Raw genomic sequence first — 21615 nt, forward strand, 5'->3', positions numbered from 1 at the left:
TACACCAAAAACAGTCATAAATTAGTTAGATGATCATTATCAACCCTCTCTCTGGCCATTAAAATGGCTGTTTTTGCCAATGTACTTTTAAGACTTCTTTGTGTAAATTAATTATTGAATAAATGCAATTTATAGGTGTTCCTACGTAGATGTGGGCATCCATATGTTAATGTGCTTATGGTTGTGACATCATATTCATTTCTGAATGACAAGTTTTTGCCAGGAAGCTTTGCATTGTGAATATTAGTAGATTCATAGTACATCAAACCCTTTCCATTCAAAAGAGCAATTTTTTATATGTCCTCTTTAATATTTGAAGTCCCTCAGAACACTGAGTTTGTCCATGCTGTTGTGAAATTAAGAATCTGTGCTCTGTCATAGATGCTGCTTTTCCCTGGCCAACCTCCTTCCCAGTCAGGTCGTTATTCAGTGTCCATGAGCGGAGACCTGTCCATCTCTGATGTTCACTCTGAGGACTCAGGCTACTATGTCTGCCAGGCAATCAGTGTGGCAGGAAGTGTCCTCACCAAGGCTCTGCTGCAAGTGGAAACTGGTGAGTGCCAGGGATTACTGTTTATCCCACCCAGCAAATGGTGTCTCTGGAGATGATTGTGAAGAAAACCCCTAGTATTAACAGACTGCCAAAGTGTGCACAGACACGCGCACACACACACACACACACACACGCATGCACGCATGCACACTATACACACACAGCTCTTCATTTTGATGTGCATTCCTTAAACCATGAAGCCAGTTTTTAATTAGTGTTGTTTGCTAAGTAAAGCAGCATTATTACTATTGCTCATACTTAGGGATAGTGAATTTTAAACTTTGATATGTAACTCATCACACCATTTGTGCTATGATACCTCAAATTATGCAGATTTTTGAGGAAACATTTACTTTTACTGTTCCAAGTGAATGGATTTACGATTTTCACTTGGCTACGGTAAAATAGGTGAAAAAATCCCTTAGATTTACATTAAACGAGGGATCCAAACCATATTTAGGATCTTCATTATCATAAAAACTTGGGGGTTGGCTTTTTTAACCTGGGTCAGTAAAGTAAGTAGCATGTATATATACTGTGTGTATGTATATATATATATATATATATATATATATATATATATATATATATATATATATAAAACACCTTAGCAACCTCATAGCAATGCCCTGGAAACCACCCAGAACACCCTAGCAGCACCATAGCAACAACCCAGAACAGCCCAGCAATGCCCTGGCAACAGCAATGCACAAACATCCACGAAGAACACCTTAGCAACCTTAAAGATATGCATTGGAAACCACCCAGAACACCGTAGAAATGCCCTAGGAACAATGTGGAACATCTAAGAAGCCCCAAAGCAATGTGCTAATAACCACTCAGAACACCCTTGCAACCAAATAGCAAGCATCTCGCTAATAACCACTAAAAACACCTTAGCATCCACAAAGCAATGCCCTGGCAACCACCTAGAACACCCAAGCAATGCCCTAGTAACCACCCAGAACACCCTAGCAATGTCCTTGGAACCACCAAAAACACCCTAGCATCCACATAGCAACGCACTAACAACCACTCAGAAAACCTTAACAACTTTTTAGCAACACACTGGCAACCACCCAGAACACCCTAGCAATGTCCTAGGAACCACCTGGAACACCTAAGAAGATGCATAGCAACGTGCTAATAACCAATCAGGACACAATAGCAACTGTATAGCAATGCCCTGGCAACCTCCCAAAACACCCTAGAAACCACATAGCAATGCAATAACAGACATTTGGAACACCATAGCAACTGCATATCAATGTCCTTGGAACCACCCAGAACACCCTTGCAACCAAATAGCAAGCATCTCACAATAAACCACTCAAAACATCTTAGCATCCACAAAACAATGCCCTGGCAACCACCAGGACCACCCTAGCAATGCCCTAGCAACCACACAGAAAACCCTAGCAACCAAATAGCAAACATTTCGCTAACAACCACTCAAAACACCTTAGCATCCACAAAACAATGTCCTGGCAAACATTCACAACATGCTAGCACTGCCCTGGCAACCATCAGGACCACGCTAGCAATGCCCTAGCAACCACTCAGAACACCCTTGCAACCAAATAGCAGGCATCTCGCTAACAACCACTCAAAACACCTTAGCATCCACAAAGCAATGCCCTGGCAACCACCAGAAACACCCTAGCAACGCCCTAGCAACCACACAGAACACCCTTGCAACCAAATAGCAAGCATCTTGCTAACAACCACTCAAAACACCTTAGCATCCACAAAGCAATGCCCTGGCAACCACCCAGAACACCCAAGCAACACCCTAGTGTCAGGGTTGTATGTATTGTGTTCCATGCCATGTTTGTTCCTGTTTCCTTGTCATGTGATCTTGTCATGTGGTCCCCTGGTCATGTGATTTCATGTTTCCCTCCATGTTCATGTGTCTTGTTTTCATTGGTTTATTGTCTAGTTACCTTGTTATCAGTTCTGTCTTGTCATTGGTTATCATTGTCATGTTTCTCCCTTGTCCATGTATTTAAGCCTCATGTTTGCCATTGTCCATTGTCAGGTATTGTTTGTGTAATGTTGTGTTATTGTTTATGCCAAGTTCAAAGTCAAGTCAAGTCAAGTCAAGTCAAGTCAAGTCAAGTCAAGTCAAGTCAAGTCAAGTCAAGTCAAGTCAAGTCATGTCCATGTTTATGTTTTGTTCAAGTCAAATTTAGTCAAGTTCATGTTTTTGTTTTGTTCACATTTGGAGTTATTTTTTTTGGATATCACGTTTGTAAATAAAACTGCACTTGGGTTCATCACACATCATCATCTCTTCGACTACGTTACACCTCGCAAACCACCCAGAAGACCCTAGCAACTCACCCAGAACAGCCTTGCAACCAAATAGCAAGCATCTCACTAAAAACCACTCAAAACACCTTAGTATCCACAAAGCAATGCCCTGGCAACCACCCAGAACACCCTAGCAATGCCCTAGCAACCATTCAGAACACCCTTACAACCAAATAGCAAGCAACTCACTAAAAAACACTCAAAACACCTTAGCATCCGCAAAACAATGCCTTGGCAACCAATCACAACACACTAGCAATGTGTTAGCAACCACCCAGGACACCCTAGCAACCTCATAGCAATGTACTAACATCCACTCAGAAAACCTTAGAAACCTCAAAGCAACGTACTGGCAACCACCCATAACACCCTCACAATGCCCTAGGAACCACCTGGAACACCCTAAAAACCGCATAGCAACGTACTAACAACCACTCAGAACACCATAGCAACTGCATAGCAATGCCCTGGTAACCACTCAGAACACCCAAGCAACTGCATAGCAATGCATTTACAACCATTTAGAACACCTTAGCAATGCCCTGGCAACCACCCACAACACACCAGCATTGTGGCTGTGAGCTTTGCATGGGCAAGCACTCACATTTCTTAAAACTCTAGTCATACAGAATAAAGACACATCTGGAATAAAACTACAATTCGAGAATATCTCCATCTTTTGTACCGTTGTGTTCTCAAAGTGTGATTGACTCTGACTGCCAGTTATACTTCCATGGCTGTATAAATAAGTCAGGCTGCTCCTAGAATGCCAGAGGCACTGTTAGACAACTGGACAGATGCAAAAACACTCCTCACAAACACACTCTGCTGTTTATCCTCCAGGCCCATCAGATCACGTCCCTCCTATTATCCGACAGGGCCCAGCCAACCAGACGCTCACTTTAGGCTCCAGCACCCTGCTTCAGTGCCATGTGATGGGCAGCCCATTCCCCAGCGTCAGGTGGGAGAAGGACGGGCAAAGCGTTCTGGCCGATGACAACCACATAAGACTAATGGAAAATGGCACTTTACACATCAATGCCTTGAAGGTATTTGACAGATGCTTCAAACAAAGATGTGGTTTGTTTGCTTTGATTAGGGCTCTGAAATGCGAAAGCTCACTAGACAGAGCTCTCGGAAAACATTTCAAACTGAGTGAGACATCCACAAGCACACCTGAAGTAATGGTCTTCGCTGGAGCGTTTCATATCACATGACTTACTCAAGGCAGAGTTTCCATCAGTGCATTCAAAAAACATTTAGCTGTATAATGCTCATAAATCAATAGCCAACAGAAATTATTGCTCAAAAAAGCTCTGAGTTTTGCCGTGAGTTTAGTTTAAATGTAATTACACTCACAAACTTCCACAAAGTTCCTGTGATTAAGTGGTAGTGACGCTAATCTGCAGTTTCCTTCCAAGATTTAAAGAGTAAGATTTGTTTTAATTGATTGTGCATGTGAAAGACTAACTACCTTTGGTTTGGATTTTAATTAGAAGATCTTGCAAACTCCCTTCATTCATCAAATTGGTTCTGTAGAAAAAATAGCTCAAGGTCTGGGTGTAATACATCAGAAACCCCAGCCATGTCATGATATAGTATTTGACATTGTAGAAATATTAGCTTATCAAATGAAAATATAGATAGGAATGAAACATGTAATTTGCCAGCACAACTCTTTGGAGCTCTCCTGAATATTAAAGCAGCATATGACCACTCCATGTATTTTAATGGCAGTTTTTAAGTGCAAAAACCTGAATTTTACTCACTAACGTCCCATAATCCAGTTTAACCAGCTGCTAAATGCACTTAAATTGCGGTGTGCTGTGAGTATTTAAATTATTACAAATGATTGCTATACTTTGTAGTATTAACACGCCTTCTTTCTATGTAAATTAGGTTTATTATTATAGATTGCAGCTTATTCACAACACTGTTCTCTTTGGATACTGAAATTAACATTGCATCTTTAGCACCCAGTATGCCAGATCGCATTAGTTTACTGCATCATCCACCACCTAGCACTCAGAACTGACCCGCAAGATTGGGAAAGTTTTTTGGGTGTTTTAGCCGTTACCTGATTTGCATTATTTCTTAAGTGAATCAGGTGCTAAAACAATTCAGACAGGCAGTGCAAATAACAACTTTAATGGGTGCAATTAATTCATAGTTCAAGCCATATGAAAGATACAGCTATGTAATACACAGATTTTATTTGCTTAAGATTCAAAAATATTCTGATAGAATGAATGCCATCTGTGGTACATGGTCTGTATATCTTAAATGAGACATTTGACAGACTGCACGTCTGTTAGAATAGAATGCAGAATACAAAACAGGCGTTCAGAATGTCAAAAGTGATTTTTAGAGGAGTTTCATCAGTCACAGCCTCTAACTATCTCAAACAAACTCGATTGACTGATCAGCTGAAACAATGCATTTCATCCACCCCATTTGGAGAGCAGGGGGAATGAATGAAGTACTTCAGAGACATTGCATGCTCGCAATTATCTTTGTCGTCTTTCAGATGAAGAGAGAGATGATTTTGTCTTCTATGTTGCTAGGAGACAGACTCAGGGACGTACACCTGTATCGCATCCAGTTCCACTGGTGAGACGAGTTGGAGTGGGACCGTGACAGTGAAAGGTAGCGTACAAGCATTCTTTTCTGTAACAGAGCTCTGTATGACACTTTGAAAAGGGTGACACTTAAAGAAAAACGTTGTACTGATGATTGCAATGTGCAGTCAAACGTCCTTGGTACAGGTATGCACCCTTGAGGGAATAGTACTGCAGATGGATTTGACTTTCTTTCTTGTGTTTAGCAACTGGAACGTCCTCTCTCCTGAGGGCCTCCCAGTCCTTGCAGCTGCCTGGTCCTCCTCAGAAGCCCGTTGTGACAGATGTGACCTCAAGCAGTGTCACTCTCACTTGGCAGCCCAATCCGCATGAGGGTGGAGCCGCTGTCACTTCCTACATCATCGAGGCTTTCAGGTTTATATAATTCTATTACCATTAACATAACACTATAACCCATATGACTTTCTTTCTTACACGGAATGTTAATGACCGATAGCCTCAGTTGCCATTCACTTTCATTGCATCTTTTTCCATACAATAAAAGGCAATGGTGACTGTGAGTGAACATTCTGCCTTGTGGTTTCCATGGAAGAAAGAAAGTCATATGGGCTTGGAACTACGTGAGGGTGATTTAATGACAGAATTTCTAAATTGGCCCTTTGAGGTAGGATTAATCTTCTAGGTGGAGGAACTTCTGTTAATGCATTGCTTATATAATTCCTGTGGTTGGATTTTATTGTATTCAATCCTTTTCCGGTATTGTTGTGTGTATCAGGTGAAATTACAGGGTTTATCTGCTTTACGTAGTCATGACATGAGCTGAAATATTTGCTATATATTATCACTCTGGTCTCATGTTAACACATATAATGTTTAGGTCTTGTTGCTACGGAATACTTTTGAAACAGTGTGTATTATAATGTTTATTCGCATTGCTCCATAGACTTCTATTGTAATTACTCTACACTCAAGGATGAGTTGATTCTCTGTAATAATAAACAGCATGTATCAGATCGACAGTGTGTCGAACTTGCATTTGTACAAATGAACTTGTATTGAACACAGAACATTCCTGCAGTATTAGCCTCATGCGACCCCATGTCCACATACATGGGCGTTGTATTGGCTTCGCTATATGTAACCCATAATTTAAATTAATTTAAACCAATCTTAGTTCAGGACACTCTGGGCTGTTAGTAAAGGGTTAAAATTTCGACGCATGGAGTCATGTGACAAACCAACAAGGCGCTGATCACAGCAGAGTTTGACTTTGGGAGAAACGGCAACAAAACTACATCTGGTAAGAAACCTAATGAAGTGTTTACATTGAAATCTGTTTGTGTCAAAAGATTAGAGTCTCTAGTTTCATCCGACATGGCATTTTTAAAATTTGAGCGATTTATCATGAAACGCCACACAGATAAACACAATGTTTTCATCCTGTAATGTGTACAACAGCACAAGGTTTTCATTAGAAATCTTATATTTACTGTGCATTTTCACTTTGAAAAAAATTCTTTCAGAGGATTTATGTGGAGTTAGGATGAAAATAAGGTGCAATTTTCACACAATCAGCACACTGGAGGTTAAGTAATTCACTAAATAGGGAGCAAGGGAGCATTCTATAGCTTTCCTATGCAGCTAAGTGCATTCAACCCTAAAATCCGACCAAAAGTTCATTTTCATTCTGCAGATAATGTTTTGACCACTCAACATGTTTGGCAGACATGGGACAATGGCAATCAGTATAGATTCAGAATTTATAATGTTTAATTTTATTTTAACATGGTTGGCAGTGATTGGATGATGCTGGCTTGACAGTGCAAAGAGAAAACAAGATTTAGTTGCCAAAGTAGAAAAAAACATTGTAACATAAAAGTCAAATCAAGTACAAAAAAATAAATAAATAAATTGTATAGGTTTTTTATTTGTGCTTTTCCAAACACATTGTTCCAAAGCAGCTTTACAGATGTCTGTAATGTCTGTAATGTCTCAAAAACATGAATAACCAACACTCCACAATTGGATTAAAAAAAAATCTGACTTTCTATAGCTTGGTATTATTTAAAATTTCACAATTTAGTACCGCTTTACCCATACAAGGGCATACATTTTTAGTAAAACTATTTGCTCATAGGAAATTTCTTTATTTTTTTGTATGTTTATTAGGTGCTACTAGTTACAAATCAAAAACGGAAATGGAAATTGCACACAGCAGTCACACCCGGGTCTCAGGAATTTAATGTACATCAATGCAAACTGTACACTATACAGTACCTCATGTTCGGAAATGCATTCAGTCAGTTCCTGTGTTTATTTAAAACATGCTTCACTGCTGCATATGAAAAAGAAATATAAGGTTTGTACACCCTCTCCAGTGGCCTGATGGGTGAAGCGATTGTCAGCCGTTCTCATTATAGTGATGGTTTTGGTGCGAACATCATTTAGAGTGTCAGAGTGGATGGAAGTTTATGGTAAAGTGAGAGCAAAGCCCTGCTCTCTTCCAGGCTCAGCTGCTCCCTGGGGTTGCAGTTAGAATTCAGCAGAACCTGTCCCTCTGGGCTCTGTGGAGGTCAGATGAACAGAAGGCTCTATTATTGTCCCGCCAAGAGAGCAGCAGGGAGGTTGATGCAGGGAGGCTGAGAGTACAGGCCAAGTCATTATTTAGCTCTGCTCTGACACCTTGTTAAGGAGACGTTTAGATTTATAGTGCAGCCCACTCTGTTGAGAGGTCACGGTCATGTGCACTGTCCGAGAAGTCAAATCGCCAAACCTTATGGGCTCAGGGTGCATGTTGACTGAGCATTGGCCAGATCCATTGTCCTTCACGCTCTGTTCTGTGCTTATTGTTTCTCATTAACAAAGACCAGTGTGTCCAATTCAGCATGCCAGTTGAGCTGTTTTTAAATAGAAGTGAGAAGGAATAATTCACCCAAAAATTAAACTTATTCACCCCCATGTTGTTCCAAACCTCTATGACTCTATTCCTTGGAATACGAAAGGAGATGTTAGGCAGAATAATCACCTCGATTACCATAAACTTACATTGTATGAAAAAAATTAAGTGTAATTAAAAGGTGACTGAGCCTTACATACAGCCTAATACCTAATTTGCATGGTACCCTGAGGTACTGCAAAGAAAACCATGAAATTACCATGGTACCATTGTCAAAAAACAGTAATACAGCGCAATATTCGGGTCCTGGAAGTAAAAATCCCATTCATTTTCTCCATAGGTGAATATATTTTTTTATTTTTTATTTTGTTTTTTTTTTTTTATCCCATTTTCTCCCCAATTTTGGAATGCCCAATTCCCACTACTTACTAGGTCCTCGTGGTGGCGCGGTAACTCACCTCAATCTGGGTGGCGGAGGACAAGTCTCAGATTTGCTCTAAATCAAAGTTTGTAAAGCTGTGATTCACCTCGGAGATGGTTGGTTTGGTTAATGGGTTAGAACTATTTTATGAAATCGATATGTAAAAAAAATAAATGAAACTGAGCTGGCTAAAAAGTGGACAGGCACTGTTGCACTCTATACAATGGTGCTATTTGATTCTTATTTGTTAGTGCAACATTATATAAGATACCAATGTTCCATAAATAATTCAGTTTATTAATGATAATGATAATAAGCAATGCTATAGCATATTAGTGTTACTGTAGGCTGCAACTTGATTCATGAATATAGAATTCAAATGGTGTTCATATCGGCTATTTTAAAGAGCCCATATTATGCTCATTTACTGGTTCATAATTTTATTTTGGGGGTCTACTAGAATAGGTTTACATGCTTTAATGTTCAAAAAAACACATTATTTTTCACATACTGTACATTGCTGCAGCATCTCTTTTCACCCTCTGTCTGAAACACTCTGTGTTAGCTCCTGTCTCTTTAAAGCCCCCCTTTCTGAAAAGCCCAGTCTGCCATGATTGGTCAACTGCTTAGAGCATGTGTCGGAAATGTAATGGCCCTTTCCATAACCAAAGTAGCCCTTACACGGGCATTATGCAAATGTGTTACATAGTGACATAGCTAAGTCACGGAAGTAATGGCTGGACTGCAAACCAGGCGTTTCAAGCAGATCAGGAGCAGTGTTTTCTGTGGGAGAGAGTAACTCCCTTTGGCATGAACTCTGTGCTTTGTAACTTTGCAGACCTTTTATATGCACAAACAGCTATATTACACACTAAAGGAAAGGTAAAATTCCAAAAAGGTCAGCACAAAGCAATGGCCTTTTTAATATTGCCCACCTAATCAGAGTGTTTAAAGATGGAAAAATCTGTTTTGTAAATTCCCAATAACATCAATAGTGTTCATTTTCTGTGTCATATTCCAGTCAGTCAGTGGGCAGCACATGGCAGACCGTAGCTGACCTTGTGAAGCAGGAGAGGCACACTGTGTCCGGGCTCTACCCCAATACTGTGTACCTGTTCATCATCCGAGCGGTTAACTCCTATGGCCTGAGTGACCCCAGCCCCATCTCAGAGCCTGTCCGAACACAAGGTGGCACAGTTTCTGGTACAGTGTGATGTATGAGATGGTTTGTGCACATCTGCATGACATTGTCTAAATACTGTATGTTTTCAGATGGCCCAGAGGATCAGGTAAAGGAACAGGGGCACATGCAGATGGATTTAGGAGGGGTCAAGGTGCATCTGCAGACACTAGAAGTCTTGAGCCCTACTAGTGTTCAGATAACATGGACTGTGAGTACATGATATGATTCACATGTAGATCAGTATTCAAACAGTGTACTTTTTTTATATGCCAGGTTTAGTACAAAGTAGTTTTCAAATGCACAAACCAATGTTGCTTTTTCGGACTGGTCGGGATGCTCAAACAAACCGAGGAATGTTTTGATTGTGCCACAGAGCCATAGTATTACATAGTTGTTGTTTTTTTTTTGTTTTTTTGTGGCTTACTTATAGTTGTCTCTGCAGAGAAGACAAATACTTTCTCCTATCCCATCTTAATATGCAGAGACAACTATATGTAAGCCATCTGTAGGTTGATTCCACTGAAAAATGTAAACACTGTGCTCTATAGCCTTATTAAAATATGCTTTGTTTAACTGAGCATCCTGACCAGCTAACATAGCAACTTTGGGTTAACCAATGCCATACATTTGAGGCAGGACTGTTTGTTTGTTGACCAAACTGTGTTTTTTAAAAACAATCATTATTTTTGCAATTCTGTTTTGTGATGCTAGTGGCACAGAAATTTCACACTTCAGCTTTAATTATATAGATTTATTATATTGGTTATCATGACGGTTATCAGCCATAACATACAAATTATTATCAGCAATCAGTATCATTAGTAGTGTATGAAAGACAGTCTGCAGATACTGTAATTCATTATATAATATGCATGTTTTGTTGTTTTTTTTTTCAGCTTGACTGGCACCCATGGTATATTCAAGGTTACAGGCTATATTTCAGGCCTGTGGGGGGCACTTGGATGGTCCAGGACATAAAAGCAGGTCCCCTGCACACTGCTGTCCTAACAGAGCTGCGCCAAGGAACAGAATACGAGCTCAAAATGAGACCATATTACAATGAATTCCAGGGCATAGAGAGTGAAATCAAAGTGGTTCGCACTCCAGTTGAAGGCAAGACTTTCACTAATGCTTTTTTAGCTTGACTTTCATTTTATCCTCAAACTTCTACTGTAATGTTAATGTATTTTACATTTTCCCCATCATATTTTCTGCTTTTAGTGCTAAGTAGCCCTCCTCAGGGAGTCAGTGTGGTGCAGCTAAGTAACAGTTCAAGCTTGCGAGTGTCCTGGCAGCCTCCTCTCTCAGTACCAGACGAGCTCATACTAGAGTACAGGGTGAGAACTGTGACGCCTTCAAGTAGAGACCATTTAAGTGGCCGTGGGAGGTAAAATGGTAACACTGAGGTCTGGTTCTGTGTGTCATACAGGTGTGGTGTGTGGGAAATGAGTCTCAGCAGGTGGTGAACAGGACCGTGGATGGGAATGTGCTGTGGGTGCTGCTGGATGGGCTGTTGCCCGAGTCAATGTATCGGGTGCAGGTTGCAGCAGTGACGGCTGCAGGTGTGGGCGTTCACAGCCTGCCTGTGTTCATCTTCCTGAGTGAGTACTGCCATGCCCTGCTGAAAGAGCCAGCTTTAGCTGGTAGATTTGTTTTGGAACATAGTACCTGATTTCTAGCTGGTCCAAGCTAGTAGACTATCTTGGTCCAGCTAATGACCAGCTTGGTCTAGCTAACAGCCAACTTGGTCCAGCTAACAACCAGCTTGGTCTAGCTAACAGCCAACTTGGTCCAGCTAACAACCATCTTGAACCAGCTATTGACCAGCTTGGACCAACTAATGACCCCTTGGTCCAGCTAATAACCAGCCTGGACCAGTAAATTACCAGCTTGGACCAGCTAAAAACCAGTCTGAACCAGCTAATGACCACCTTATACCAGCTAATGGCCAGCTTGGATAGCTTGGTCTTGCTAACAACATGCTTGGACCAGCTAAAAAACTATTTGAACCAGCTAAAGACAAGCTAATGACTAGCTTTATACCTGCAAATTACCAGCTTCAACCAGCTAACAACCAGATTTGAACAGCTATCAACCAGCTTCGACCAGCTGATGACCAGCTTTTAACAGTTAATGACCAGCTTATTTCAGCTAAAAACAAGCATTGATTAATGACCAGCTTTGACCAGCTAACAAATAGTTTGGACCAGCTAACAACCAGTCTGTACCAGCTAATGACCAGCTTTGTACCAGCTAATGATAAGCTTGAATCAGCTAATTACCAGTTTGAATAAGCTAAATACCAGCTTTGACCAGCTAATGACCAGCTTGGACCAGCAAATGACAAGCTTTGTACCAGCTAATGACCAGCTTTAAACCTGCTAATTACCAGCTTCAACCAGCTAACAACCAGATTGGACCAGTTAACAACCAGCTACGGCCAGCTAATGACCAGCTTGGAAGAGTTAATGACCAGCTTGTTCCAGCTAAAAGCCAGCATGGATTAATGACCAGCTTGGGCCAGCGAACAACCAGCTTGGTCCAGCTAACAACCAGCTTGGTCCAGATAATGACCAGCTTGGACCAACTAATGACTCCATGGTTCAGGTAACAGCCAGCTTGGACCAGTAAATTACCAGCTTATACCAGCTAAAACCCAGTCTGAACCATTTAATGACCATCTCAGACCAGCTAATGTCCAGTTTAGATAGCTTGGTCAATCTAGCAACATGCTTAGACCAGCTAATGACGAGCTTTTAACAGTTAACAACCAGCTTGGTCCAGCTAAAAACTAGCATTGATTATAGACCAGCTTGGACCAGCTAACAACCAGCATGGAGCAGCTAACAACCAGTCTGTTCCACCTAATGACCAGCTTTGTACCAGCTAATGACAAGCTTGATCAGCTAATTACCAGCTTGAACAAGCTAAATACCAGCTTTGACCAGCTAATGACCAGCTTGGACCAGCTAAAAAACAGTTTGAACCAGCTAATGACAAGTTTTGTGCCAGCTAATGACCAGCTTTAAACCTGATAATTAACAGCTTCGACCAGCTAACAACCAGCTTAGACCAGCAAATGACCAGCTAACAACCAGTTTAGACCAGCAAATGACCATCTTGGAACGGTTATTGACCAGCTTGGTCCAGCTAAAAACCAGCATGGATTAATGACCAGCTCTGTACAAGCTAATGACCCCCTTTATACCAGCTAATGATCAGCTAAAAATCAGCTTGAACCAGCTAATGACCAGCTTGGACCAGCTAAAAACCTATTTCAACCAGTTAACAACCAGCTTGGACCAAATATTTACCCCACGGTCCAGATAGAAACCAGCTTGGACCAGCTAAAAACCAGTTTGAACAAGCTAATAACCAGTTTGGACCAAATAAATACCCCTTGGTTCAGATAGCAACCAGCTTGGACCAGTTTATTAACAGCTTGGAACCACAAATGACTAGCTTAGTCCAGCTAACAACCAGTCTAAACCATCTAATGACCATGGCTGCATTTCCCAAAAGCATCGTAAGCCTAAGTAGATCGTAGAAACCATTGGCGCCAATGGTATTTACAATCAACTTAAGATTGCGATTATTTTGGGAAATGCAGCCCAGCTCTGTACCAGCTAATGACCAGCTTTTGAGAACCAGATAATGACCAGCTTGGTCCAACTAACGACCAGCTTTGACCAGCTAACAACCAGCTTAGACCAGCTAACAACCAGCTTAGACCAGCTAACAACAAGCTTGGACCAGCTAATGACTAGCTTGGACCAGCTTAAAAAAACAGTTTGAACCAACTAATTACCAGCTAATGACCATCTTGGTCCAGCTAATGTACATTTTGGTCCTGTTAACAACCAGCTTGGACCAACTGACAACCAACTTGAACCAGCTAATTACCAGCTTGGACAAGCTAAAAAACAGTTTGAACCAGCTAATAATCAGATAGGATCAGATAACAACCAGCTTCGAAAAGCTAATGACCAGATGGAAACTGCTAATGACCAGCTTGAACCAGCTAATGACCGGCTTTGACCATCTAATGACCAGCTAACAACCAGCTTGGACCCATTAGTGACCAGCTTGGACCAGCTAATGACCACCTGATCTACCTAATAACCAGCATGGACCAGCTAATGACCAGCTTTGACCATCTAATAACCAGATAATGACCAAATTGGACCATCTAATGACCATGCCAGCTAATAACCAGCTTGGACCAGCTAATAACCAGCTTTGACCATCTAATAATCAGATAATGACCAACTTGGACCATCTAATGACCACCTGTGCCAGCTAATAACTAGCTTGGACCAACTAATGACCAGTCTGGACCAGCTAATGACCTGTTTAGACCAGCTAATAACCAGTGTGGACCAGCTATTGACCACCTGATCCACCTTCTAACCACCATGGAACAGCTAATGACAAGTTTTGACCATCTAATAACCAGAGAATGACTAGCTTGGACCATCTAATGACCACCTATGCCTGCTAATAACCAGTTTGGACAAGTTAATGACCAGTTTGGACCAGCTAGAAAGCAGCAACCATGTTCCAAAACACAGCTACTAGCTTGAGCTGAATTTTCCAGCAGGGGTACCACACACCTGTTAGGGTGACATTTATCCTACCTAACAGTTTTTATCTCAGAATTTAGTCAAATATAAGAAAATTTAATGTTGGGGATTTTCATGCTGTGTGTCAGTTGAAGATGGATTCTTAGGGAAATATATTTTGATTAAATATTTCCTCTAAAAGACAAGCAGCATTTAGTCTTCTCTGCCTCTCCACCGCTCTGCTTTCACATACTCTTTCATTGACTTTTTTATTTCCTTCTATATTTTTCTGTCAGAAGTACCAATAGATCAGTCCTCCTTGTCAGTGTTGAAGGATGATAGTGTCAGCCTATCAGAGCAGATAACAGAGGTGGTTCGCCAGCCAGCCTTCATTGCTGGGATTGGTGTTTCCTCCTGGATGGTTCTAATGGGCTTCAGCACCTGGATCTACTGCAGACACAGGAGGAGGAAAAAACTTGGCCATTATACTACCTCCTTTTCTTACACACCAGCAGGTAACTCAGGGACTATAATAGCACAAAATCACCAGTGTGTGTTTTTAACAAATAAAGAACACAAGAGTTTTTATGATTATGATTTTTCCCTTTTTCTTCCTTAGTTGCGCTCTCTCGTGGGGATGGGTCTGATCTTATGAATGGAAGGTCTGTATCATTGGAGACACTCATCACACCTGGTGCTAATCCTGGCTGTGTTTAGCAACGGCCACTCTGCATTTATCAGAGTAGAAAATACAATGGCCCCTTTAAAAATATCATCCAAAGGTAATTTAAAGTTTCCTTTACAGGCCATGTTTGCTTGAGTCACACTTGGGTAACTACCCTTGGCTGGCTGATTCCTGGCCCACCAGCAACTTCCCTCATAATGGAAAAGAGTCTGTTAACTGCTGTGCAGGCAGACTTGACTCTACAGATCAATACTACAACAGTAAGATCATAGTCTCAGATACGTTTTGGTACTGTCACACTCACACAAATCCTATAGTCATTAATCCATTTTCCAGCTTCAGGATTATCTAATTATCTGAACCAGAATGGGAAGTACAGCCCGGCCTCCAATGAAGGCGCTATATACTGCACCATCAACCCAACGGATGCAGATGGGCATGACCTATGCAGTCTGTACTCTCAGGGTCCAGATCCATACACCAGCATGCCAGTCCTCTCCAAAACAGACCTCTACAGCCTGGACCAGGACCTGGACCAGTGGAGCCTTCAGTCCAGCCACAGTGGAGCAGAATATGCAAAACTTCAGTACCCAAGAGGAGGAAGTGGTAGGAGGAATTTTAAGATCAGCTGTAGGTCATTAATGATTTCGATCATGAGGGTTAAGGGATTAGCCCTTAAAGAATTATGTAGAAAGATAGGATCAACATATCTTAAAGTGCTGCACCAAATGGATTAATGGAGCAATTTAATGCTAATGGATTTGAAGTCAGCTTTGTCGAATGCCATTGTACTGTTGTTTTATCCTGCATTACAGCCAAACTGATGAAGCAGAAGTCTCTGGGGCAAGCTTCCTCACCTATGTGGTCTGACATGCTGTCCTTACCTCCATCAAAAAACAAGGAGCTTCAAAACAAAGAGAAAAAACAGAGGTATGAACCATCTCCATACCACATAGAAAGACATCATTCAGTGCAATGGAATTCTAAGTACCCATTTCCTTCTTTTTGATGCAGTTTTTTAATTGAAAATATCAAAGGATGTGTTCAAACCAGCATGTTTCAATGCAGTGTTTTAAGTATTGTCCTTACCTTGGGAAAAAAGTGATAACGTTACAGTGATGGAATCAGATGGTCATACCATGGTACTTTGAAACACTGTATGGAATATATAGAGAATTCTCTAGAATGTCATTGTATGCCATAGCATTGCATTTGTCTGGAATTAAGGGGCCTAGCCAAACCTGTAAATTAGAATGGGGGTGTCCACATATTTTTGGCCATGTAGTGTATATATCAAGGTACTGAATTACCATAGTACATGTCCAAAAACAAGGTTTTACCATGGTATATATCCAAAGAACATGGTAACATGTCCATAAAACATGGTAATACCATGGTACATTTCCACAAACCCATAGTAATACCATGGCACTTTTTTGTTGGTTTTCAGCCAATTTACTGAAGACTTTATATGCTTATAAATGTGTTTTTCTGTAGCAAATTCACACACTACTGGGTATCATTTTTCTTTTACGGAACATTTATGGAACATTTTTTCCCTCCTGGATCATTCCCAACACTCTTAGAAGTAGCTGACCCAATATCAAACCTTGGCAACTGAGTAAAAATGTGACCAAAGCACTAAATTGAGGTCTTATCTAATCTCATTTGATGTTTCAGCTCAAAGTGACAGGGGCTAATGATGATAACGCTTAGAGCCTAGCTTTTCTGGCTGTTTGAGTGGGGGCCGAGAGCCAGGTCACCAGACACGGCTTCTCAGAATGAGCCTTTAAGAATAGCCACAGGTCATCATCAAGCGGAACCGCACATATCAACCTTTGTCCTCAATGTTTTCTTCCTTTCTCAGCACATTTTATCATCACCCTCCATGGATGAAACAAGTTTTTGATAAGCCTTTTTACAATGCTGTCATTTGTAACCACATAGCATTCTCTTTTTTAGTTATTTATTTATTTTCTCAAAGGACTGCAATCTGTTTTTTATTTACCACAGTCTTTTATCATAAAATGAAATCAGTGTTCGATTCATCAGGGGTCCAGAATCTTTTGATGGGTGTTCTTTTTGTATGGTTGATATGAACGTTTTCTTCCTTATTTTACCCTTGTCTTGTTTTTAACTTGTTATTCCAGTTTGTGCTTTTGTAGTGTAGCCCAGTGAGATATTAAAAGGGATAGTTACCCTGAAAATTTAATTTCTTTCAGTAAAACTGAATGGTGACTGAGGGTCACATTCTACCTCCTTTTGTGTTCCACTGAAAAGAGAAAGTTATAAATGTTTGGAACAACATGAGGGTGAGTAAATGGAATATAGCATTTTTGTTTTGGGTGAACTATCCCTTTAAGAGTAACTAAGATCCTAAATATAAATTATTTATTTTGTTACTCTGTTTACATTCCTGTAGCTCTGAGGAGGATGAAGAGTGGTGTCCTCCTTTGCCTAAGCGGACGTATCTGATCGAGGGTCTGGAAGATGCAGCCACACTGCCGTTAAGAGGAGAGGAAACCAACAGAGCAACTACTTATAGCCTGCAGTCCACAGCAACTCTCACACCCTCTCCCAGCGAAGGAAAGTACCCAACTAACCCACGCCTGGAGCATCCAGACCTGCTGCCACGGTACACACAAACACATACAGTATACACACCAGTGCTCCACATTAAGTTTTTCCACGGTGTTGCCTAAAATTAATCTTTTTGCCTTTTTTATTTTTTTAATATGTTCATTTACTAAAATATTAGTAAAGTTTTTGCACAAAAAACAGTCATATATTTGTAAAACATGATTGTTTTCCACTCTCATTCTGACCCTCTGTCAAAAAACACTTGGTTTTGGTGCTGCTTCTCCTTTAAGAATTGACAGTTAACGCCCACTGTTATGATTCGCTCACTGCTCTTGACTGACCTGCTCTCTCTCCTTCTCACATCTCACTGCTCACTGCTGCTGGGAGGGCTACGGAAATGATAATAGGCTTGTTTGAGATGCCAAACACCTCGCCTTGAAAGTAGACGAGAGTAGGCGGGTGCAGTCAGGGGAGGAGTGAAATAAGTGCTGTGAAGTCAGACAGTTCTCACTTCTCGTAGTGGAGAGATCACAGGCAGATATTGTGTGATTCATGTTCATGTGCTTTGTTGTTAATAAAGTGGATGCAATTTAAATTCTGTTGCTTTTTTTTTTTTTTCTTCAAGTTTGGAATTCCCAATTCCCAATGTGCTTTTAAGACCTCATGGTTGCGTAGTGATTCGCCTCAGTCCAGGTGGTGGAGGACGAATCCCAGTTGCCTCCGCGTCTGAGATCGTCAACCCGCACATCTTATCACATGGCTTGTTGAGCGCGTTGCCACGGAGACAGTGCGTGTGGAGGCTTCACGCCATCCACCGCGGCAACGACGCTCAACTCACCACGCACCCCACCGAGAACAAACCACATTATAGCGATCACGAGGAGGTTACCCCATGTGACTCTACCCTCCCTAGCAACCGGGCCAATTTGGTTGCTTAGGAGACCTGGCTGGAATCACTCAGCACGCCCTGGGATTTGAACTAGCGAACTCCAGGTGTGGTAGCCAGCGTCTTTACCACTGAGCTACCCAGGCCCCAATTGCTTTTAAATGAAAATAAATTTGATGAATAAGACATTCATTATACCTGTTATTTAATTACCCCCATAAGACATGTCTTTCCATCCATTTTTAGTTTAATAAAGACACATATTTGAGATATTTCAGAAATATGATACCAATCACATATCCCATACAGAGATTGCACTGTCAGAATGTTGGGGATATTCACATATATGTTATACACATAAAAACATGATTTTAGAGATAAAAAATCTAACATTTTAGAAGAGAACGAAACATCATGGTTGTTTAGGCCTATGAGCAATAAGCTGTCGTCAGCAAGTCATTTCCCATCATGCTCGTAGTTCACGCAGCTCGGAAAAAGCAACTGCGCCTTCTCTCTGCTACAACTGCGGCCACCTCGCAGGACATTTTTTGACATATGTCTTCGTGACATCACAGCAAGTCGGACAGATTTCTAACCGGCATGCACCTGCTTGTGATGACGCAGAACTTGCTCATCTCAAACAAGCCTTATGTAAACTAGTTGTGGAGGCTGTCAGATGCAAATGTCTACCACTGACCAATGGGGAATGGAGGCAGCATTCAGGAAATTAAACATGTCCCTTTTAAAAGAATTAAACAAAAGACCAGCAAGTAAGTAGAGTGAAGAATAACCCAGTTGTCTTTGCATTCACACTGTCCCCGGACTATTTCTGGTCCATTTTAGTTGTGAAAGGGTGTCAGTCTACATTCCCACTGTTGTTTTTGGAACCCAGCTCTTTCAATATTATATAATTGTAATACTGATTATTTTTATATTTATTAATATTATTGCTACACTGCAAGAATTGAAAATTATTTTAATAAATGTAAAAAATGTATATACTCAGTGTTGGGGAGTAGCTAACTACATGTAGCGACACTACTAACTTAACTACATTTTTCAGTAGCTTTTCCAGTAGTGGTGTAGCGTGACCAAACGCTGCATCATGTTGGTCAGATTATAACTAATAGCCTTCCTTATTGCGTAGAAGCCAAACTTTTACCGGCAAAACATCAGACGATCTGGCAGCATATTTCTGTCTGCTGATCAGAATCAGGCAGCGTCATCTTCTTCTTTTGTAATGGCAGATCACAAACAAAAATAGTGAATTACCGTCATCTACTGAGAGCATATTACAGCTCACTTGGATAAGAAGAGATTGTCTGATGGTTATATAAAGTATTCAATGCTGTGTTAATTTGATGTTATTGTAAATTGGTATATGTCTCACCTATGTCTCATCACTGTCACAACTGCTATGTTGATCGGAACTGCACCCAAGAATTTCACACACCATTGCACTTGTGTATATGGCTGTGTGACAATAAAGTGATTTGATTTGAAGTGAGCAACCACAGTTTGTTTACAAGTTTGTTACAAGACGTACAGGGGCAGGTAAATCTGAAAATGATAAAAGAACCCCATTTTATTCTTCTATGTAACAAAGAATGTTTCAGACACTTTGTTCTTAATAGATCACACAACAGCATATTTACCTTTACTATTTTAAATAAAATAATTAAAAAAGTTATTATTGCCTTTTGAGGGATTTTGTTTCTGTTCTAAATATGTTTATTTTGCTTCTCATCATCTGTGCGTTATTGGGAGCAGTGAGTGAATTATTATTATAATATTTATTAATATACAGTATATATATGAATATAATAATTACTATCATGCAGAGCTATTAGATTTCTCCATTTCTTAGCATTTAATTAACTATTATTTTCATGTAAAATAAATAAAATGATTGGTAAAAGAAATAATGTATGACATGTATTATTATGCAGCAATCTAGGATGATCATCCATCCACTTTTTTTGGACCTGAACAAAGCGAACAAATATATGTAGAGCAACCTGTATGTGACCTGTAAAGCTGGCACTTGCATGTCAATGGCAAAAAAGTCAGAAAATATAATGAGCATGAACCCAGGTGAGGGGAGAAACAAGCCCTGAGTCTTTATTCACATATTATCCACACTAAATATTATGTGACAAGAACAAAAAATGCCAGCCCAAGGAGAGTTTGTCATAAAAATGTGATCTTTAGGGAAGTAGGCTACACCTGGCCACAGCAGGACTGAAAAGTGTGAAGTATAGTATAAAAATGATTTTTTAATGGCATCTGATCTTTTTTGTTTTTATTTTATACTGTTATTTTATGGCCATTATTAACTGTATTAATGTTACTATTCATTAAATGTATTAAATACATTTAATATATTTAATTAAACACATTAAATGTATTTAATACATTAATTAATAAATGTCATTAGTGTACATTTTCTTTATTAATATTATTGGTTTGATAGTAACATAAATATATATATACATATATTGCCTCATTAAGTAGCTTCAATGTAACTAGCTACTTTTTGATAGTAACTTGTAGTGTAGCTAACCACTTTTTCAAAAGAGTAGCTTGACTGTAGCTTAACTACTTAAAATTATGAGTAGCTTGTAGCTTGTCAAACTACAGTTTAAAAGTAGCTTCCCCAGCACTGTATATACTCTATATTTCAAATAAATTATTATAAATTATTACTGTTATTTTCACTGGTGACTCATGTCAACTCATATTAAATAATATTTTTTGACTTAAAATTAGTAAAAAAAAATAAAAAACAGTTAATTTAGATGTAAACAAATAAAGCAGATTGTATTGCTGTTGGCAACCAAAAAAAACAAAAAAAACAAAAACATTTATATAGTGTGTTATAATTATTATTATTATCATTATTATTATTATTATTATTATTATTATTATTATTATATTGAATATCAGAATATTGTTTT

The 21615-nt window shown here is 39.9% G+C and overlaps 1 protein-coding gene across 2 annotated transcripts in view; it reads left to right on the plus strand.

The window, feature by feature from the left end:
• The window catches only part of LOC127421736 (roundabout homolog 2-like), a 94475-nt gene that overhangs the window by 56627 nt on the left and 16233 nt on the right, over positions 1-21615 (plus strand). For both annotated transcript variants that reach the window (XM_051664805.1, XM_051664806.1), the window contains exons 8-22: positions 382-553; positions 3710-3915; positions 5431-5512; positions 5691-5859; positions 9784-9950; positions 10035-10153; positions 10842-11058; positions 11167-11282; positions 11375-11546; positions 14804-15022; positions 15127-15169; positions 15313-15452; positions 15529-15798; positions 16008-16122; positions 17615-17827. In XM_051664805.1, the coding sequence (XP_051520765.1) occupies positions 382-553; positions 3710-3915; positions 5431-5512; positions 5691-5859; positions 9784-9950; positions 10035-10153; positions 10842-11058; positions 11167-11282; positions 11375-11546; positions 14804-15022; positions 15127-15169; positions 15313-15452; positions 15529-15798; positions 16008-16122; positions 17615-17827 (2420 nt within the window). The remainder of the gene's footprint in view (positions 1-381; positions 554-3709; positions 3916-5430; positions 5513-5690; positions 5860-9783; positions 9951-10034; positions 10154-10841; positions 11059-11166; positions 11283-11374; positions 11547-14803; positions 15023-15126; positions 15170-15312; positions 15453-15528; positions 15799-16007; positions 16123-17614; positions 17828-21615) is intronic.

This window comes from Myxocyprinus asiaticus, chromosome 31, assembly GCF_019703515.2.
Source record: "Myxocyprinus asiaticus isolate MX2 ecotype Aquarium Trade chromosome 31, UBuf_Myxa_2, whole genome shotgun sequence".
NCBI lineage: Eukaryota > Metazoa > Chordata > Actinopteri > Cypriniformes > Catostomidae > Myxocyprinus > Myxocyprinus asiaticus.